The 13,616-nt window shown below is 55.4% G+C and overlaps 1 protein-coding gene across 3 annotated transcripts; it reads right to left on the bottom strand.

Moving 5' to 3' along the window:
* Positions 1-1,609: 1,609 nt before the first annotated feature.
* LOC138919898 (ral guanine nucleotide dissociation stimulator-like) lies at positions 1,610-13,202 on the bottom strand. Of its 3 annotated transcripts, XR_011430437.1 has the most exons (8): positions 12,994-13,202; positions 10,788-10,925; positions 9,397-9,578; positions 5,883-5,970; positions 4,821-4,870; positions 4,228-4,260; positions 3,734-4,006; positions 1,610-3,498 (listed from the first exon to the last, which is right to left on the bottom strand). XR_011430437.1 is itself a non-coding variant. In XM_070246497.1 (7 exons), the coding sequence occupies exons 1-5, from the start codon at positions 11,181-11,183 to the stop codon at positions 4,229-4,231; spliced, it is 633 nt and encodes a 210-aa protein (XP_070102598.1). In that variant the 5' UTR covers positions 11,184-11,319; the 3' UTR covers positions 2,827-3,145; positions 3,734-4,006; position 4,228. The 3 variants fall into 3 exon arrangements, 2 of the variants coding, with proteins under 2 accessions (XP_070102598.1, XP_070102599.1); XM_070246497.1 differs by lacking the exon at positions 12,994-13,202 and having other exon boundaries at positions 2,827-3,145; positions 10,903-11,319; XM_070246498.1 differs by lacking the exons at positions 10,788-10,925; positions 12,994-13,202 and adding an exon at positions 10,212-10,409 and having other exon boundaries at positions 2,828-3,498.
* Between the last annotated feature and the right edge of the window lie 414 nt (positions 13,203-13,616).

The following is a 13,616-nucleotide window of genomic DNA, read 5'->3' on the forward strand; positions in this document are numbered from 1 at the left end:
AGCCTTGTGATTACCGTTTGGGGCCTCTCCACTAGTGTTGTGCAGAGGCTTTCACTGAGGCTGCTATAGGAACCTGGAGTTTCCTCCTGGGCCATGGAGCCAGGCCACTGGAGCTCTACCCAGCCCCAGACCACTCCCACGGAATCTCTGGGCGCCCCTTGCCCCATCTGGGACACAGCTGGAGTCCGTGAGTACGAGAGCACTCACCTTTTTAAAGGGTTTTCTAGTGCTATTTCAGCTGTGCATGTTGGCCCACAATTGTATCTTGATTTTTCCCTAGATAAACTTAACCTTTTCTGTGATAACCCTATGGGTTTTGAGAGACTGACCTTCCTCAGTAAAGAAGTGTCCCAGATACAAGGGAGAAGATAACAAGGACTTGCACAGTTAGGAGGGGCTAGCATACGTTCTAGTTCTATAAGTTTTTTCCCCACAGAGATAATGCGATATGGAATTTTCCCATATCCATGAAACTGAGTGGGTGTGTGGGGAAGGAGTTGTGGCTGGGTGGGGTTCGGTGGGGGGGGGGGTAAGTGCTATGTACAGAGCACCCACTCCGTGCACCAGGCACTGAATTAGAAACCTAGGAAGTCAACAGATTGATCCCATCTTACAGACAGGGGTCATGCACAGTTCAGGGTGATGGCAACCCACACATTAGAGGATGTTTTCAACTTTGTATAAAGATTCTTCCTTTTGCTCTGGATCCCCTTAAATCCAGGGCTGGCAAACTACAGCTCATGGACTAGATCAGGCCCACTGTCTGCTCTTGTACAGAATTTGACTTTCTGCATCTGGCTTATTTCGCTGAGCACAATTTCCTCCAGGTCCGTCCATGTTGTTGCAAATGGCAGGATTTCCTTCTTCTGTACAGCTGGCTGATATTCCATGGTGTGAGTCTGTCACCTGTCCTTCATCATTCCTCTGTCAGTGGACACCTGGGCCGCTTCCACATCTTGACTCCTGTGAATAGTGCTGCAGTGAGCACAGACACGCAGTCACCCCTTCGACACCCTGATTTCAATTCCTCTGGACACACACCCAGAAGTAGCGTTGCTGGATCACATGCTGGTTATGATTTTTGGAGGAACCTCCATACTGTTTTCCATAATGGCTGGACTAATTTACGTTAACACCAACAGAGTTAAGAAAGAGTTCCCCTTTCTCCACATCTTTGCCAACATTTTCTATTTTCAGTTTCTTTGAGAATAATCATCCTAATACGTGTGAGGTGATGGCTCATTGTGATTTTGGTCTGCATTTCCCTGATGTTTAGTGATGCTGAGTGCCTTTTCATGTACCTATTGGCCATTTGTATGTCTTCTTTGGAAAAATGTCTACTCTGGTCCTCTGCCCCATTTTTTAATTGAGTGATTTGGCTTTTTGCTATTGAGTCGTACGAGTTCCTTATATATTTTGGATATTAACCTCTTACCAGATACATGGTTTGCAAATACCTTTTCCCATCCACAGGTTGCCTTTTCATTTTGTTGATATTTTCTTTGCTGTACAGAAGATTTTTGGTTTTATGTGATCCCACTTGTTTATTTTTGAATTTTTCGCCTGCGTTTTTGGTGTCATATCCAAAGATCTATTACCAAGACCCTTGTCAAGGAGCTTTTCTTCTGTTTTATTCAAGGAGTGTTACAGTCTCAGGTCTTACATTTAAGTCATTATCAATTGATCCATTTGGAGTTAATCTGTGTCCTGGAAGTTAAGGGTCCAATCCCATCATTCATACGCGGATACATGCATGGCCATCCCAGGGGCTACACGCTCTGCCAGATCGGGCCCAGCTGCCCCTTTGGGATGAGTCAGTAACAAAACAACTGAGTTTGCAAACTGGTGATTGTCTGACCATGGACCTCAGAATCACACGGGCCCAGATGTCACCCTGGACAGCGAAGGAGAGTGTGGGTCCCTAACTGGCCAGGATGATGGTCTAGGATCCTCGTAACAGAACTCAACTGTGATCCATCAGGTCTCAGGTAGGGAGGAGCGGCCACCATGTGGCGTTCTAGGGAATTTCTGCCCTAAAAAGAATTGCGTAAGGAAGTGCAGGGATGCTGGAAACCCTAGTTCACAGGGAGCGGTGGTGTTTAGGGAACAAGGCCCGGGTGTAGCTTTAAAAGCTGCATCACCAATCTTCCCCCCTGGACACGAAACAAGCAGGAAAGGAATTCGGAGTCATGGGCCAGGATCCCAGGGGATTCCAATCCAGGTCAGGGGTGAACAGGGAGCCCCTATAGGGGCCTGAGGAGGGGGTCCCGCCAGCCCTTAGTCCATCTGCACAGGAACTTCCTCTGGCCTCGTCCTCTCTACACGCACTTTCTGTGCTTTTTACATTCTTTTCCCCACTTGGAGCTGATGCAATTCCAGAGTCTGAACTAGGAAACGACAAGTTCCTAATATTTTGTCAGAAGAAACCTCAACAAGAGAAGCAGAAGACGTTCCTTCTTTCTCCAAAGCTGTAGAAACACAGCCAGCGTCCTGCAACAGGACGTGCTCCTGGCTGCAGCTACTCAAAGGCACCCGTGTTTCAGTGGTGGCACTGTGTCTGTGACAGTCCCTCCAACCTCTGAATCCCAGGAGCTCCGAGGGGCTGTCTCTACTGCTGGCCCAGGGAAACTACAGTGAAACAACCCCATCCTCTGAGGAAGGGCACTGGGGCTGTCCTTCAGCAGCCAGGGAGGGTGCTGGTCCCTCGCCCTTCTTGCACAAAAATAAACTATGACTCTGCAAGATCCCTTCATTTAAGGAGAAATATGGGATCCTGTATGTCATTCAATGAGCACAGGAAATGGAGAAACCACAGCACCACTCTCAGGCTGTAAAAGAAACAGGATTTTAACATAATATTAAACTTAACACTTACCATTTGCAACAAAAAATATTGCCCCTCCAAATAAGTAAGTAGGGGCTGGGGGAGAGGGACGAAGGGGATGGGGGGGTCTATCCCTCCCTTGTGGCCTTCAGGGACCCCAGAAAAAGGACCACAAAGCTCTCCTTCTGATCAGAGGAGGCAGCCCAGTGCACCCTGAGTGTCCTAGCTGTGTCCCTGTTGCCGAGGAAGAGGCTGCTGTGGAGCTGGTCTCAGGAGTGTCATCGGCCACTGGAACTGGACTCGGCGTCGGGGACCTGCTGACTGAATAGAAAAGACTGATTATCAGGGGCCTCCCCAGGATCACGGCCCCCTGCCCCACACCCACTGTGCTCCAGGCCTTGTGCTGATGGCTCAGTGGGCCAACAGCACCCTGTACGTCCCTGCCATGGGAGCTGTCATTTCACAGAGGAGTAAACTGAGTCCTGGAAAGCTGAAGGGAACCGCCCATCACAGGACTCATCAGTAACAGAGCGGGGATCCCAGCACCAGCTGTCCAACTTCTCAAGACCACACTTGTCCCGAAGTTCCACTGTCCTCTGGATTCAGCCAGATGCTCGCGGGGCCCTGAGTTTGACGACGCCTGTTTCCTCCTGGCCTTGAAGAGCAGTCACATGCTGCCAAACCAAGGGTCAGAGACTCCAGACTCAAGGACAGGCTGTAGCTTCAGGACTGAGCAGCAACAGGGAGGCCACCAGAAGCCACACCTCAGGTGTCCCTCCCAGCACCTGCCAGCAGCTGGAGTCCCAGCGCCCCAGGGGTCGCCAAGCAACAAGGCCTGGGGCTGACCAGGGAGCCACGGACACAGGAAAAGTCCTCCCCTGCCCGCCCCCAACTCCTGCCCAGCCTCACCTCCTACCCTTGCAGAGTTGCTCCACAGCCGGAACCAGGCCCCAAATCCCTCCTCGGGCTCGAGGGTGTAGATGTTTGGAGCCTCCTGGAGCAGCAGGATCTCCCTCATTACTTTGTATTTCCGGGGTCAGAGGGAAGGAGAGGATGCAGACAGGACCTGGGTAGGCATGCTGCAGGGCCTTGTAGCAGAGGGCGGGGAGTCGGGCAGGGCCCAGTCCTGGGTCTTTGCTCACAGAAGAATCCTCCTTCCTTCCTCTTGCATCCAGACCCTACCTGTTCTCAGAGACGGGTATAAACAGCCCCTCCTCCAGGAAGGTTTCCTTGATGCCATCCCCCTTCCCCCACCCACCAATTGGGTGGGTCTCCCCTGCTCTGTCATCAAACTCTCCCCATCAATGTAAGATGCAGAGGACACAGCCGGGGGGTGCTCTGGCCGGAGGGTCTCTGATGTCCACTCCCCTCTGCTCTCCTGCAGGGAGGCCACAGCCGCTCACCTCATTCTTTTTCTCCAGGTTGAGCAGATTCCCCTGGAAGGCAGACAGGCCGAGTCCATCAGAAACAGCCCCCTGAGCTCATATCTAGCCCCCATCCACACCTCTTCCAATGTTGCATGACCACCAGCCAGCAGGCCCTTCCAGAGACAGGACTTGGACCTGGGCCAGTCTCTGGGCTCCAGAGCAGGGGGCACAGAGCAACTGAGGCAAGAAACCTTGTAACCCAACCCTCTCTGATGACACGTGGGGAGACTGAGGCCTCAGGCAGGAAGGGACAGCTCAGCCACTGATGTGCTTCCTAACTGGGACGGGCCTGACTTCTCTTCCCTCATTGGCAGGGCCAGAGGGAGAGGCTGAGTCCAGCTCAGACACCACCTCCTGCGGCCACACAGTCAGGCAGCTGTTAGCCTCACCAGCCCAGGGAGCCTGGACTGTGGCTTATGCAGAGCCTGACGCCCCGGCTCCCACACGAGGCTGGAGGCCCTGCTGGGAGGACCTTTGCCAGATGCAGGAAGCTCAGGGCTCAGGGCAGGACTCTCTCCTCCCTACCCTCAGGAGCCTGAGCTGCCGGACCCACCTCCAGGCTCACTCACCTCCACATAATCCTTCATAGTAGTGTCGACGAAAATAATCCATAACCAATCTATAAATGAAAATTTGGGAAAGTTTATTCTGAGCTAAAATGTGAGGACCATGGCCCGGGGCCTTTCTTCCCGAAGGAAGAAAGGGCACTGAAGAAGTGGGGTGCACAGAGTGGTTATATACCCCCAAAGAGGATCTTTCACATATGATTGAAATGTCCCTTTTATGATAGTCACGAGACAGCTGTGTCGGCACAGCGATTGATGGACACAGCAGGTAGGTCTGCTGTCTCGGTGGACACAGCAGGATGGCAGGTCTGTTGCCTCAAGCTGGTTGGTCACAGGTGAGCACAGCAGTCAGTTCCTAGCCTAAGGAGAGATGCTTATCCCTAAGGAAATGCCAATGTGGGGGGAAGTTGCACCTTTATCTTAAGGGCATTTGCTCTTGCCATAGGAAATGTTTAAAGCAGATATACAATGCATGCTCAACGGCCAAGGTCAGGCCCTTTTGGAAAAAACAAACTCAGGCCGAATTAGGTTTACACCAAATGGCTTCCTCATATACTCCAATATATCCTATTGCTTGCCATTTTTATTTGTCAGTAGCCTCCAGCAGCTCCAAGGAACTGAAGAATGTCACCAGGGAGGGGACGGCACCCTGTGCTGTCATCGGGGTGGGGATGGTGATGAGCTCCCCCTCTCAGGTGCCCCCGTGAACCCTCCCCTGAAACCACACACCCAAGCCTCCTGCCCACCCCAAGCTCTCACACAGAGCATCCTGGGACCCTTAGCAGCCGCCCCTCAATTTCCCCAAGAACGCCAGGCTCCTCCTAATCCCCTCCCAGGGCTGGGTTTTGACGAATCACAAGGTACGTGGTCCCTGCCCCTCCCACCCCCCAAATCCACCCTGTGCCCTGCTCTTCCAGGCCTGCTCCTGGTCACCTCCAGTGGAGGGTCTCAGGCTCTGTGGGCCCAGGAGGCAGGGCTAAGGAGGGCCCTCCTCTCTTGATTTGAGGCCTCGGTTGGGAGGGCCCCTCCTAGGACCCTGGAGCCCCTCCCCCACAGAATCCTCACCTGCTGCTGCTGCTGCTGCTGCTGCTGCTGCTGCTGCTCCTGGACTCTCTGGGGCTCACCTCCAGGGTGGAAAGCTTGGAGGGCCCTCCTGCCAGGGTTGAAGACAGGGCAGTGAGGCCATACACCCCCCTACCCCCGCTTCTCCTCAGCACTGATGACCCAGGACCCTGGACGTCTGGCCTGGACCCGCAGCAGCAATGCCGCTCCATCCTCCAGCATGTTCTGATTGAGAACAAGCCCAGCTCCAACTCCCACCTGGACCGTGACCTTCGGCCTGCGGCCTGTTCCCTCATCTGGAGAGGGTGAGTCCTCCACCTCCCTCACAGGGTCTCCTGAGGACGTGTGGCATGACTGTCATCACTGCCCTCCCCTCACCCCTCCAGGCGGAGCAGAGCAGAATGCTCCGCACGCTCCTTTCCCCCCTTTTACCCCATCCCCTGCTGTGAGGCCTGCACCACAGGACCATCATCTCTGCATCTCCCCGATGAGGAGACAGAGGCCCAATAGGGGCAGTGAGCTGCTCAGGGGCCACAGAGGAGAAGCTGCTTGCCCCTCCCAGCCAGAGGCCCTGTTCCCATGTGCTCACCTAATCCCCAGCCCCACCCCTGACCGGAGCCCTGTGCCCTGAGCTCTCAGGTGTGTCCTCGGCTGAGCTGTGGATAGAGAGGGACGGGGTGTCCTGGGAGCCTGGGTGAGTGGCTCCTGCCTGGCCCAGCCCCTGGAGTGTCTGGCCCCTAGCCTGGAACAGAGGCCACACCAAAGCCTTCACTTCCCTAAAGAGCCCCTCAGGACATTCCCCTGCACAGAACTCTTTCTTCATCCACTCAGGACGTGGACCCTAAGGTGCCACGTCTGATCAACAGGCAAGGGGGTGACAGGGCTCCCTCGTTCAATGAAGCTTCTGACATCCCATCAGGAAGGGTCCACTAAGACTCCATCATGTCCCCAGACACTTATCCTCAGCCACTGGGACATGTGTCCTTGCCAAATGGGCACTCAGGTGGGACTCCTATGACTGACTGGCCGTGACTGCTCGAGGGGCCCACTGGGGAGTCCCAGAACACACCCGGATCTGTCTCTGGTCCAGCCATTTGGACCCAAGGCTGAGCAGTCTGTTCGTCCACCTGGGCCGTGGGAACCCCCATCATGCCCAGGCCTGGGGCGGGCAGGGCGCCCTCCCCTTGGAGACATGGTGAGGACAGAAGAAGCAGTAGGAGCCCAGCTTCCTGAGGACAATCTGGGCTGGTTGAGGGCAGACGGGAACCCCTGTCCACCCCACCCACCCCGCAGCCTCAAGAAGCTAAGCGCCAGCAGGATGGGCCCTCATGGAAGCCAGAGGCCTGCTAATTCTGCCAGCTCAGCAACGCCTCCTGGACCAGCCCAGCCAAAACCACTGTGTCCCATGACCAGGGCCTCCTGCCCACAAACGGCACCCGCCTGACTAAGGACCTCACAGGAAGAGCCCGCTTCCTGTTAATCTGGACAAGATAGACTGGAATTTTTCAGAGAAACTTCAAGTGAGAGACCGTCAAAGCCACACCCTGCCCAGTCCCCCTGGCCCTCGGCCGCCTCTCTTTCCAGCCTCCAGCCTCCACTCTGCCTTGGTCACCAGCTCCCTGCTCAGTACATCGTCTTCACTACACAGCTTTTTAAATTCTCCTGCGCTTTCCCTGACGGGAGGGAGAGAAGGGAGAATAAATGAGGGAGAACGTGGAAGTGGGGGTTGAGTGCAAGTGCCTTTCATTTGAAAACCCTGAAGAGTCAAACTGCCTGGATGGGTGTCTCACGGGATTCCTCTGAGTGTAAGGTCTCCATGGGACTGCGGAGGGGGTGCTCAAGTTGGTCACATGCGTCTCCATTCCCATTTCTATTGAGCAGCTCTGGTGTGTTTTTTTTTCTTTTTCTTCTTTGAGGAAGATTAGCCGTGAGCTGACATCTTTTGCCAGTCCTCCTCTTTCGCTGAGGAAGATTAGCCCTGAGCTCACATCCATGCCCATCTTCCTCTACTTTATATGTGAGATGCCTGCCACAGCATGGCTTGACGAGCAGTGTGTAGGTCCGCACCCAGGATCCGAACCAGTAAACCCCGGGTCACCAAAGCGGAGTGCGCCAACTTAACTGCTGCACCACCGGGCTGGCCCCTGAGCAGCTCTGTTCTGACCAGTTTGGGTTTCAACTGTGCATAGAGTTCTGTTGCTATAAAGTCAACACTTGCAAATCTCCAATTTGGCTCAACCCGGGATCTGACATTTAAGGAAACTGATTTTTGAAGCAGAACAGGTACTCTAAGGACCCAGGGAGGATGTGAGACCCTGCCCACCAGCCCAGGCCTTGTCCCCAGGATTTGCTGCCTCCCAGGAAGTCTCAGCTGACTAGGGGGTAATGGCAGACATGGGGCAGTTCCCTCATCCACCCTGGTCCTCCTTTGGAGATTTTCCCCCATGTCTTCCTCAGATGGTGGATTGAGACGCTCTGCCGAGCAGAAGGGGTTTCAGAGGACTTGGTGCTCCTGGGGAAGGGAGGAGAATGAGCTGCGAGGTGGGGCACTGGGGCCCCACTTGCTCTGGCTTCAGTCCCCTTCAATTTAAACCTCCCCTCCTGGATGAAACAGGTGCTCAGGGAGCTCCTGAAGGGCACATTTAGGACCCAAGGAGGAACACTCACAGGGAGCAGGATTTTAGCTCAACCGGGGGAAGGAGCCAGGTAGGAAGAGAGCATCCCACCACCAGGACCTGGAGTCCAGGTCAGCATGCCCCTGACAGGAAGGGCCTGGGGACCGTGCAGGGGCTTGGACCACATGCTTCAATCCTGAGACCTGATGAAGGAGAAGAGGCAGTTCCCAAGGCCCCAGAGAGGGACAGCACTGGCCTCCCACAGCATACCTGGGCCACCTGGATCCAGGGCTCCACCACCCTGGCCCTGTCCTGGGCCATCCTACTCGGGTCCCTGAGGCAGGTGGTCATGATGAAGTTGATTACCCTCTGGAAGTGGTCAATGGTGGCCCGGACAGTGGGTGCCAGGTGCTCATTCCCGGGCTTGATGCTCTTGCCCCAGGAGGAGCCCAGGCACTCAGAGGGCACCACCTTCCTGAAGAGCTCCTGGGGAGCAGGGGGAGTGTCACCTGGCCCTACCACACCCCAGCTCCGTGTCTACAGCCCCCAAAGTCCCAGGCAGGATGTTCAGAGCTGGAGCTCAGGAAGCCGAGGATGTGGCCTGAGCCCTGTGGGAGTCCCTGGACGGTATTCTCTGTCCACTGAGGGCACCCAGCACAGGATGACCCAGGAACCAACACTGGCAGGGAAGGGAGAGGGCATTGGCACCCAGCCCGTCCTGGCTAACTCTGCGCTCCAGACGGCGGCTCAACTCAGCTCATCCCAAGGGGGCATCTTCCACCATCCTGATTGTCCCACATAAGTGACTTTCCAAAAACAGGGAAGACCCCACTGCCTTTAAAGGAATACCCAGTCCATGAACCCCACTGAAGATAGTCCTCCCAGCCTGCAGCCCCCCTTACCCTGTGGGTCCGCTTCAGTGGGCTGCAGAAGCTCCAACTGGACCAGGACAAGAGGGTCATGGCACTTCAGGTCCGTGTTCTGCACATAAGCCACCTTTAGCTTCCAACAGGGACAATGCAGGAGCTTCCAGGAATTCTGCAAGCACTGCTCAGGCCAGGTGCCCGAGGTGGGAGAGAGGGCACTGGGGAGAGTCGCGTGTGGAGAGGTGTCAGAGGCCTGGCCTTTCATTCCACACTTAGCTCCCACAGCTCCCTTCTTTGGGCCGAAGCCTCAGAGGGTGGCCCAGGCAACTCCCAAGCCCTCTGTGGCTGTCCTTGCAGTGGAAGGCCTGGTCATGACCAGATCTGACAGAGAGCCTGTGTGAATCCCCTCTGCCCACTGGCACTCTGCTCCCGAGGGCCTGGGCGCAGCCGACTCCAACCTTACGCACCTGAGCATCGGGACCGAGACTTGAGGCAGATTTGTGAGCAGGCTGCTCACCACACCTCCTGTTCTGGGCCCCAGTGGTGGGGGCAGGAGAGGTGGATGTGGAGAGGGGCAGGCAGAGCGAGACTGGACTATGGAGGGGATGGGTCTCTAGGGCCCGCCTCACCCAGCCTCCCCTCTGCTTCCCAGGGGCTGGGACCCCAGCCACAGCTCTTTTCGACTTATTTCCTTCTGCAGGGGAAGCCCTCAGACCTGAGGCCTCTTATGGGAATCCAAAGATGTGTGAGATCCAGGGTTCTGCCAGTCCCTCTCCAGCCACAGCCCCCATGGTCCCCAGCCTGAGCTGTGGAGGCAGGAGATTCTCCTTCCAGACCTGAAGACCACTCACATTCTCAGGTGGTCCTGTGACCCAGCATCCTGGTCAGAATATGGGAAGATGCATGCACGTCTAGAAGAGGCCACAGGGGTCCGGCATCTACCTTGTGTGGACATGAGTGCTTGTGATGTCTAGTGTGGCTGTCCCACACTCAGGCTAGGGCTGAGGCCCAAGGAGGAGTCCGCCTCACTCAGTGAATTACCTGAGCGTCTAGAAAGGACCTGCATGTAGCAGGCGTTTACTATACATTGTTCAACGAATACACCCCAGCCAGACCCTTCCCAGATATCTGAGCGGGCCTGGGGTCCCTCTGCTGCCCCACCAAGGACAAGGACCAAGGCCAGCTGGATGGAATCTCAAAACTCCTTACCAACAGGAAAACAAGCCGACCCCCCTGGACTTTTCCAAACTCAGAAAAGCCAAAGGCCAAGTGGGGGTGAGGCAGAGCTTGTTCTTTGGGGAGAGGATTAAGAAACATGGAAATGTCCAGCATGACCAGCAGCCCTTTCTGCAGAGCCAGGCACCAGGGAAGCACCTGCCGTGGCCAGCCCATGATTTCCTACCACCTTATGAGGCTCAATCTCTTACCTCTCCACTGCTCAGAGGAGCAAAGTGAAGCTCAGAGAGGTGCATTGGCATTCCGCAGACAAACGGTAAGTGGGTGGGAGACTCCCCACGGTGCTCTGGAGGGGGCCGCACTCACCCCTGGAGCAGCTGGTCCACGACCTGTAAGGTGATGTTGACAGCCTTGTATGCATGGAAGGTGGCGATGCAAGAGACCTTTCTATCCAGGAAGGCTGGTGCCAGGGACCCTGCCACCTGCTCCACTGTGCCTGTCTTCAGGGTCGGCATCATGCAGGCCTCACAGAGGGACAGGCTGGACTCCTTTTCACACCATGAGGACGAGGAGGGACACAGAGTCAGCAGCATCACCATGAGCCACCAGGAAGAGCACGGTCTGAAGCTGAGACCAGAAACTCCCATCACCTCAGCAACTTGTGCGAGATGAGGGACATGAGAGCCCACATGGGAAAAGGTTCTGGGCCTTCAAAGTACAGTTTGATTTTGGGGGGAGTGATAAACTGGCACCTTCCAGGCATTCTGTGAGCTGAGGAACAATGCCTCCTTCCTGTATTAACGGCCTATATTAAGAGCATTATCCCAGTGAGTCATCAACAAACTTGGCCACTGTAGATGTTGGGAAACAAACGGTTAGTAATTTGAGTGGCTGCTCAAGATCACACAGGTCAGACCCGAGAACGGTATGTGGCTGGGGCTGCTTGACACTCCCTCTCAACCGCCTGAGGCTTTGTCTGCTCCTGGCACAGAGGGGAAGGCTCTCAGGAAACCACATTCCTGGGAGGACCCCAGGGGAATCGCCAAATTGCAGTGTTGGTCCTTGGTCCACCCCAGTCATCTCTGGCTCCTGGGTGTGGAGACCCCTCTGTGCCCACACTTACCCCAGACCAGCAGTGGCTGCTGTGGGTGGCCTGGCACATCTGCCCCTTGTCTGGGAAGATGGAATATTTACACAGTGACCAGCTCCTGGAGGATGTCCTGAGTGGAGCTCCACAAAGACAGAGCCTGTACTGGACCAGCAGGCATCAGGCACCTTCCACCCCATCAGTGGTCCTCTGTTATGGCCGACCCAGCAAACTAACCCAGTCTATGAGGACAAACTTCCAATGCCCCCTCAGCACTGCTGAAATGGCTCCGAACTGAATCCTGTCAACGTCCAACAACATCAAAGGGCTGAATGGCTGTGGCAAACGCCCTCTTTTATGGGACATTATGAAGGTGAGCAAGGCCACAGTTCCTGACCTGGCGGGCCCACAATGACTTGATTGGTTCTGTGAGATGGCAAGTTGCAGAGAAATGTACACACCACCTTACTCCCACCCCCACTTTTGTACAAACTGCCCAATCAGGTGTGACAATTCCTAAGGCTCTGAGGAGGTCTGCAAGGACGTGGAGCTAACTGCTCCACGGGACACTTGGGGGCAGTTAAAGCAATCAGAACAGTGGCCAAATGCAAGACGACATAAAAGCTTTTCTCTATTATTCCAACAAATAGGCGAGGAGTGTATTTCTGCTCTACCACACAGCAGGTGGTTACGTGTGGAGGCCCAGACTCCTTTGGGAGCGGGCCTGTGGGACAGGCAGGTGAGAAAGCCCTGGGAGGGCCTCAGGGGAGTCCTGAGACTTGAGTCTGGGTTCTGGGCCTGCCACGATCACCTCCAGATCCCGGGTGTGCACACCCTCTGCTCCTGCTCGCACCTCAGACCAGCACTGGACAGTGCGGGCGGTCTGGTGCACTGGCCCCCTATCTGGGGAGACAGGGTATTGGAACCCACCAATCAGCTCCTCAACGATGTCCTGAAGAGAGTTCTAGAAAGACGGAGCCTGGTAGCCGGGCCAGGAGGTATCAGGGACCTGCCTGGACATCGCCACTAGGTCAATTCCCAAAAGAAATCCTCAGTTCAGGTACAGAGGGGCATCTGCAAAGAATCTAGTCAGGAAAGGAACAAGATGACACCTCAAGGGCTCAGGATTAGCATGCAGACAGAGGAGCCTGGTCCCCAGCACCCACCCTCTCATCCCACCACCCATGACCTGGGGTATGAACATGACAGACCCACCGAGCTTCCAACACCTAACCACCTGCTCCTGCCCAGGAAGGACCCCCCATCCCCTGCCTTCCCCCAACACACACACGACGAGGGGCACGGGGTGTGGGGTGGCTCTGGTGGGATCACAGTTGTGGCCCACCCTGCACAGGGCTGCCCTGTGTTACCTTTGGGTGCCTCCTGCCAACCAGGCAAAGGCATCAGGGATGAGGGCTGAGCAAACATCTACAAAGACAGAAAGGCTTCTCTCTCTGGGCTTTCCTGAGCCCAGAGCCTCTGAAAGTGGGGACACAACAGCAGAATATCTCGTTCTCTGGAGTGTCTCCGGTCAAGTGAGCTGGATACGGGGCTGTGGGTGCCTGGTGACCAGAGTTCTATATTCTCTTGGGGTCTGTCACCGAGGAAGTGAGGTCATTTTTTCAAGACTCGATTACCTGGACCCTTCCATTCAATCAGACCCACTCAGAGCCCCCACCCCGGCTGTTCCTGCTCGCTGTCCTTCCCCGGGCCCTCTCCTTAACTGACAGGGTGAGCTAGCGCAGCCCTAGCCACAGCTCCCCAGACATGTAACTAGGGCCCTAGCATTGAGGAGACAGAGCTGAATTCAGACGTCCTTTTTCTCACCAGTTCTGTGTCCTGTGAAATTCATTGTGCCTCCCAGGTCCTTCCCAGTCTCCCAACCTGCACAGTGGGGATCAGGCTGGAATCTATTTCTTAGAGGGACATCATCAGGTGTATATGAGACAATACCTACAACACCTGTGGGCTGGTGTCACCCGTATCTAAGGCA

Source organism: Equus caballus, chromosome 21 (genome assembly GCF_041296265.1).
Source record: "Equus caballus isolate H_3958 breed thoroughbred chromosome 21, TB-T2T, whole genome shotgun sequence".
Classification (NCBI taxonomy): domain Eukaryota; kingdom Metazoa; phylum Chordata; class Mammalia; order Perissodactyla; family Equidae; genus Equus; species Equus caballus.

Bases quoted from the DNA above. Each gene is read 5' to 3' on its own strand.
- LOC138919898 (XM_070246497.1), bottom strand. From the start codon at position 11,183: ATGGGAGTTTCTGGTCTCAGCTTCAGACCGTGCTCTTCCTGGTGGCTC. The intron at 9,579-10,902 runs GTGAGTGCGGCC...GACTCTCCCCAG, and splicing joins GTGGACCAGCTGCTCCAGGG to TGCCCTCTCTCCCACCTCGG. The intron at 4,261-4,820 runs GTGAGTGAGCCT...TCTGCCTTCCAG, and splicing joins CTATGAAGGATTATGTGGAG to GGGAATCTGCTCAACCTGGA.